This window comes from Catharus ustulatus, chromosome W, assembly GCF_009819885.2.
Source record: "Catharus ustulatus isolate bCatUst1 chromosome W, bCatUst1.pri.v2, whole genome shotgun sequence".
Classification (NCBI taxonomy): Eukaryota; Metazoa; Chordata; class Aves; order Passeriformes; family Turdidae; genus Catharus; species Catharus ustulatus.
Window position 1 is genome coordinate 1917778 of NC_046261.2, and position 7280 is coordinate 1925057.

Below are 7280 nucleotides of genomic sequence, written 5' to 3' on the forward strand. Positions count from 1 at the left end.
TTTTAGGAGCCCTCCCTTTCTTGCAGTGGACCCACCACAATTCTTTACAAATTTTACAACAGAAACATGCAAACGGGTAGCAATTACAGTCTAGCCAGCTACACACTACTCTGATGTCGTCATGCTCTGCATGCCCTTCTCCATTATACAACTGACCACGGTACTTTAACCTCACAGGTCTATAGTATGGTTGCTGGGCAAGTTTCTCTAAACTTTTACAATATCCCGGCGCTTCAGAAGTCCCAATCAATTCTTTTTGTAATACCCAATTATCCCCCACCCAGATGTCCCCCGAGTCCATTTACTTCCCTGGGGTCAGGGTGAAGTTCTTTTTAGGACGAGCTTTAGATCACCAGTTGTTCCTTTGACTTCCCAGCGGGGGTTATTTTTGTTGGAGAACCTGGACGGATCTACTGGTCCTTTTATTCGGCTGGCATGCGTCCACCCTTTCTCCGCTGTTCGTATCGCGGTGTCTGTTGTAAGTAACACTAGGTATGGTCCTTCCCACTTTGGTGTCAACGGGTTTTCTTTCCAGCTCCGGACTAGAACCCAATCTCCCGGTTGTACCTGGTGTAACACAAGATCTAGAGGTGGTCTCTGAGCCCACATTCCTTTTTCCCATAGTTGTTTTTTAAATTTCATTAACGTTACTAAGTATTTATTAAGATGCTGATCATTAATGTTAGGGTGGGTCTGGACTTTCTCCAGGTTGTACGGCATTCCATACAGCATTTCAAATGGGGACAATCCCACATCTGCTCGCGGCTGAGTCCTAATATTTAGTAAGGCCAACGGAATGCATTTTACCCATGATAATTTAGTCTCTAGTACCAATTTGGTCAACTGTTTTTTTATTTCCCCGTTCATTCTTTCTACTCTTCCCGAGCTTTGTGGATGATAGGGGGTATGTTTTTCCCATTTAATTCCTAATGCCTCTGCCAATTCCTGTGTCACTTTTGATGTAAAGTGCGGACCCTTGTCCGAGTCAATAGTCTCAGGCACCCCGTATCTGGGTACTATTTCCTCAAGCAAAATCTTTACTACCGTTCGGGCTGTTTCCCTAACCGTCGGAAATGCTTCTACATAATGGGTGAGATGATCCACTATTACTAAAAGATATCTAATTCGCCCTACTTTGGGTAGCTCTGTAAAATCTATCTGCAGACTTGCAAATGGTCTTTTTGCCAACGGCCGTCCCCCTGGAGGTAGTTTTCTTAGGTTGCTACGATTGACTCGTAGGCAGGTAGGACAGTTTTTGGTGACATATTTAGCTATATCCAGTAGCCCAATGCTCATGAATTTAGTTGCGAAATGGTCAACTAACCCCTGGGCCCCCCAGTGTGTTCCTGGTCGAGTATGTGTTCCCTGATGTAGCCTATACAACATCCGTTGGGCTACTGCCTTGGGCAATACTTCTCGCCCATCCTCTGTCATCCACTTCCCCCTATCTTCTTTTACCCCCATTCTCTTCAATTTTTCTTTCTCTTCACTAGTAAATATAAGTTCTACATCTTCCTTTTCCAGTGTTTCTCTAATCTGTGGCTTCTCTTTCAAGACCATCTCCCTCACTGCTGCCCGTTTGGCTTCTTGATCAGCAGCATTATTTCCCCTGCTTTTAAAGTCTATTCCTGGCTGATGTCCTTTTAAGTGAACCACTGCTATTTTCTTTGGTCCCCTTAAGGCTTGTAATACTTCCACTATAAGCTTTTGATGAATCAATCCTTTTCCCTGTGAATTTATCAGTCCTCTTTCCTCCCATAATTTTCCAAAGGTATGTACCACCCCGAACCCATACTTGGAGTCAGTATATATCGTCCCTTCCTTTCCCTTTAGGAGTGTCAAGGCCCGAAGTATAGCATACAATTCACACGCTTGGGCTGACCATGACTTGTCTAAAGCTCCTGATTCTATTACCCGTAAATCAGTTCCCCCTATAATAGCATACCCAGATTTCCTTTCCCCTTCTACTATTCTAGAGGATCCATCCACAAACAGTCTTTCCCCTTCATCTAACTCTTCTTCCTCCAAGTCAGGCCTAATCTTCGTTTGTTCTTCTATAGTAGCTAGACAGTCATGGGTTAAAGGTCCCTGTTCCATTTCTCCATACAGGAAGGCAGCTGGGTTTTGCAGAGTGGTGGTTTCTAGGGTAAAGTCCGGTGCTTCTAACAGAATCCCTTCATATTTTAGGAGCCTGGCATCTGATATCCATTTATCTGCCTTTTGTTGCATTACCCCCCGGATATTATGAGGGGACAATACCTTCAGACTACTATTAAAAGTGATTTTCCTAGCTTCCTCTACCAACAATGCACATCCGGCTAACATCTGTAGACATGTGGGCCAGCCTCTACTTACAGGGTCTAAAATTTTTGATAAAAATGCCACGGGTTTCTTTTTCCCTGCCCAGTCCTGGGTAAGTACCCCAAATGCAATTCCTTCTTCTATATTTACGAACAAAAAGAATGGCCTCTTTAAATCTGGAAGGCTCAGAACCGGAGCATGAACTAGACTCTTTTTTAGTTCCTCCAGTTTATTCGTGTCCTCCTGGGTCCACTTCATTAACCCTTCTTGTGTTAGCTTTTGGTACAAAAATCTAGCTTTACTACTATAGTTCTCAATCCATTGTCTACAATACCCCGTAAGGCCCAAGATCTGCCGAATCTGTTTTTTATTCTTCGGTATCGGTAGCGATAGAATAGCTTGAATTCTTTCTGGGTCTATCTTCTTTTCACCCTTTTTTAAATAATGCCCTAGGTATTTTACTTCTTCCTCCACAAACTGCAATTTAGCTCTTGAAACCTTTAGGCCCTTAAGTCCCAGAAAATTTAGGAGCTTTATACTCTCCCTTCTTACTTCTTCCTCTTCTTTCCCTGCTAACAACAAGTCATCAACATATTGCACCAGGGTTACCCCAGGGCTTGTCTGATAATCTGTTAAAATCTGCTCTAACGCTTGCCCAAACAAGTTTGGGGATTCGGTAAATCCTTGGGGTAGTACTGTCCATCTAAGCTGTTGTTTCCTTCCAGTGTCCGGATCTTCCCACTCAAAGGCAAAGTAGTCCCTGCTAGACTCATCAAGAGGACAAGCCCAAAAGGCGTCCTTCAAGTCTATCACGCTGTACCACAAATCGTTTGGGCTTAATTTACTCAACAGCGTGTATGGGTTTGCTACCACTGGGAATCTGGCTATAGTTCTCTTGTTTATTTCTCTTAAGTCATGTACTAGGCGATATGACCCATCCGCCTTTTTGACTGGGAGGATCGGTGTATTATATGGTGACATGCAAGGTTCTAACAATCCCCGGCTTAACAGTCTGTCTACTTCAGGTTTTAACCCTCTCCTTCCCTCCAGGGACATAGGATATTGCTTTATTCTTACAGGAATTTCAGGGTTTTTGATTTTGACCTTAAAGGGAGAAATCTTTAACTGCCCCACGCTTCCGGGGTTATACCATACTTCCGGATTTATTTCTTTTTCATCCTCTTGTCTCAGAGGACAGAGTCTAATCCGCATTTCTTTTTCCACTACTTCTATTTGTATACCCAATTCTATAATCATGTCCCTACCTAGTAAATTATAATCTGATTCTGGAACTAGCAAAAAGTCTCCTAACCCTAATTTAGATTCTGATTCTACCATTACCCCTTTTATTATTTTCACATCAAAGGGTTCTCCTTTCGCCCCAACCACTGTTGCGGTGTCCCTAGACAGGGTACAACCTTTAGGTAAAGACTGGAGCGTTGATCTTTCTGCACCAGTGTCGACCAGGAAGGTAATCTCCTGGCCTTGGGGACCCACTTTTAACTTTATCAAGGGCTCTTTCTGATGTTTTCGGGTCCCCAATAGATAGAGCCCCTGACCCCCCTAGTCCTCTTTAAACTCCTTCTCATCTCTAATCCGAACGCGACATTCCCTCCTAAAATGCCCTTTTTTCCTACAGTAAAAGCACACCTTTGAATCCTGTCTCTCTCTCTTCCCAGGACCCCGAACTTCAACCGATTTTCGCTCAAATTGCTTCGGTCTCTCCTCTTGCTTCCTGCTCTCTCGCACAGCAGCTACCATCATTCTAACTTGGCGTTTATCCTTTTCGTCTTCCCTTCGCACATAAACCTGATGTGCTTCCCTTAATAGTTCATCCAGCCCCCTATCTTGCCAATCCTCTAATTTTTGTAGCTTCCTTCTGATGTCCTCCCAGGATTTTGAAACAAAATGTACTTTCAGTACTGCTTGCCCCACCTGATCGTTCGGATTCAGTCCCGAATAAAGTTGAAAGTTTTTTCGCAATCTTTCTAACCACTCTGCGGGGGCTTCATCTTTCTTTTGTCTTTCATTAAAGGCCCTATTAAAGTTCTGGGCCCGCGGGACTGATTCCCTAATCCCTTGCACAATTATTGTCCTAAGGTCTTGCATATGGGCTCTATGTGCTGGATCTTGATGGTCCCAATTGGGGTTTTGTAAAGGCCACTTGATATCTGCCGCTGGCCCTTGTCTATGTTGTTCGTCCCAAATACGCATGCCTTCTCTCCTGATCATATTCTTTTCCTCAGCCGTAAACAAGATGTTTAATATGGACTGCAATTCTTCCCAAGTATACATATTTGGCCCTAAAAACTGATCTACCCTCTCTGCCACCCCCAGTGGGTCTTCTATTAGACAGTCCCATTTCCTTCTTAAAATCCCTGACATCCCCTGAGCTGAGAGGTACTGATATGAACCCTATACCCGGCTGGGGGCCTCCCATCGGCATTTCCCTCAGTGGGTATAGTCCCTTCCGAGCCCTGCTGCGGGTAACTGGTCCCGCATGTTCTGATTGGTCGGAATTCGAATCCTCCCCCGGGGGTGCACTTGGGTCGGCAGGCTCAGGTACTTGGGGTGGGAGTACATATGGAGGGGGGGCTATTAAAGCTTCCTCCTGTCGATTTCCCTTTTTCTTACCCCTATTTTCCCTTGATTTCTCTGTTAATTTAAAAATGAACACCTCTGGTCATTCTACCCAGACCTTTGCATAATCACTTTCTTCTGCACAAAAAGGGGTCTTGGTGTTCACCCAAATATTCAGTTTTTGCTTCACCCAATCCTCTGAGGACCCATATACGGGCCAAAACACATTCTTTGAAATCTCCTTCCCACCCCATACTTCCACGCAGTAGTGTATCATTTTAACCTTATCTTTTCCCTGCGTGCCTGAAAAATGCTCCCAGTTATCCAGCAGAAATCCTAAGGGACTTTCTCTGGGTATGGGTGGAAGCCTGATGCTCATAGGGGACTTACTCTTCCCCTGTCCCATTCTTCCGGAGTGCCTTCAATCACACAAACAACTCCCGCTTCCCCTGGTTCGTGGCCCAAGCCCTCGCGGGTCTGTGGGAACCGCACTACTGAGGGTCCGCTCTCGCTTGGGGAGTCTGGCTGCCAGCCCCCCTCTCATTCACACACCACACAGTCGCACTCCGGGATCCCACCCCCGCCCGGACGGCTCCCGTAATACTTACGCGTCCTGCGTCTTCGTCCGGACCTTGTGCACAAGCTTTAAAGGGGTACGCCGGGCCCTCGAATCCCCCTTTGCTTTCTCCTTTCTTTAATTTTAGGATCGTCGGTCGGGATTGGGGTGAAGTCCAAGCCTGGGGGCCACCGAGTCGGTGGGGCGCCTCCCCTTAGGCAAGGAATTCCCCTCAAATTCCCGATCCGAGTCACGGCACCAAGTTGTTATAAATGAGCACAATGGGCTATTTAAGTCAATTATATAGCCAATTTATTAGTACAGAAAAGAGAAAGCAAAGTTGCAGCGCTGGGCGACAGGGGAGTCACCGCTCCTCTAACTGCCGCGCCGTTCGCGGCTCAGATTTCCCTTTTAAGTCTCTCGTCTTCCTGTCGAGTCCCCCTTCCGGTAACTTTTGCGCTTGCTCAGCCTGTTGCTAGGGGGTCTTTTTCTGCCTCTTGGTGGTCGCTGACGAAGGCTTACGACAGTCTTCTTCAGTGTTCTCTCTGTAACCTTGGTGCTGCAATATCTACAAGCATTCGTTATCACGCAAGCATAGCAGTTTCTGTTCTTTGCAGTTTCACAAGCAAGGCAAAAATGCAAAGATATGGTTAGAGAATGCAAGGATACGCGAGCATAGCAGTTTCTGTTCTTTGCAGTTTCGCAAGCAAGGCAAAAATGCAAAGATATGGTTAGGGAATGCAAGGATATGGCTAGGGCGATCACTTGTTTACACATTCTTCTCCAACAGTGAACAAAAAGGTCACTCGCTTCTCCTCAAATTCAAATTCAAATTTGCAAAAATTTAAGTCAAACCATGATCATAGTAAGTACAGTAATTTCACGACCACAAGACGCACCAGACTATAAGGCACGCTATGTTTTTGCAGCGAGGAGTCGTGCGGCACGCAACAAAGTAACGAATTACTGGCAGGTGCTCGATTTGCAAACATTTTTCAAAGATCGGTGTAGCTTTTAAACGCAACCCCAGGCACCCTCCCCGTGCAGAGGGCCCCGGCACTCCCGCCTGCCCCCAGCGCTGGCTGGCATGGCTCACGGCTCCCAGCTCCCACCACGTGGCCGTGCTGCGTCCCGGCTTCCCCTTGGCTGGCAGCAGCGCTGCTTCTCAGTGCTTTCCCGCGGCACTTTTTCACCGCTTTTCAGTGCTTTCCCACGGCGCTTTTTCACCGCTTTTCAGTGCTTTCCCATGGCGCTTTTTCGCCGCTTTTCGGTGTTTTCCCGGGACGCTTTATCACCGCTTTCCCGCAACGCTTTTTCACCACTTTTCCGCACTTTCCCGTGCTTTCCCGCGACACTTTTTCTCCGCTTTTTGGTGCTTTCCCGGGGCGCTTTTTTACCACTTTTCCACGCTTTCCCGGGGTGCTTTTTCGCCGCTTTTCCACGACACTTTTTCACTGCTTTTCTGCACTTTTTCCTCGACGCTTTTTTGCTGCTTTTCGGTGCTTTCCCGGGGCACTTTTTCGCCGTTTTTCCACACTTTCCCGCGGCGCTTTTTTGCTGCTTTTTCACCGCTTTTCACCGCTTTTCAGCACTTTCCCACGGTGCTTTTTCACCGTTTTTTGGTGCTTTCCCGGGGCGTTTTTTCACCGCTTCTTGGCACTTTCCTGCAGCGCTTCTTGACGCTTCCCCACGGCCACGCTACTTCCTCCCACTTCTCCCCAACCAGTGACCGTGCCGGTTCCTGGTTTCCCCCGCCTGGCAGCTGTGGCTCCCGTGGTTCCTGGCTCAGCTCGCAGCTCGCACTTCCGGGTTCGCAAATTTCCAAACTTTGTACATCAGATAA

The 7280-nt window shown here is 46.7% G+C and overlaps 1 protein-coding gene across 1 annotated transcript; it reads right to left on the reverse strand.

Annotated features, from left to right (window-relative positions):
• Window positions 1–382: 382 nt before the first annotated feature.
• LOC117005097 lies at window positions 383–3272 on the reverse strand. The gene is made up of 2 exons (XM_033076370.2): window positions 1504–3272; window positions 383–628 (listed from the first exon to the last, which is right to left on the reverse strand). The coding sequence occupies exons 1-2, from the start codon at window positions 2557–2559 to the stop codon at window positions 383–385; spliced, it is 1302 nt and encodes a 433-aa protein (XP_032932261.1). The 5' UTR covers window positions 2560–3272.
• Between the last annotated feature and the right edge of the window lie 4008 nt (window positions 3273–7280).

Excerpts from the sequence above, each read along its gene's own strand:
- LOC117005097 (XM_033076370.2), bottom strand. The coding sequence starts at position 2,559 with ATGAAGTGGACCCAGGAGGACACGAATAAACTGGAGGAACTAAAAAAG. Across the intron at positions 629-1,503 it reads TGGAAAAGGAAGATGTAGAA|ACAACTATGGGAAAAAGGAA; the intron begins CTTATATTTACT and ends GAAATTTAAAAA.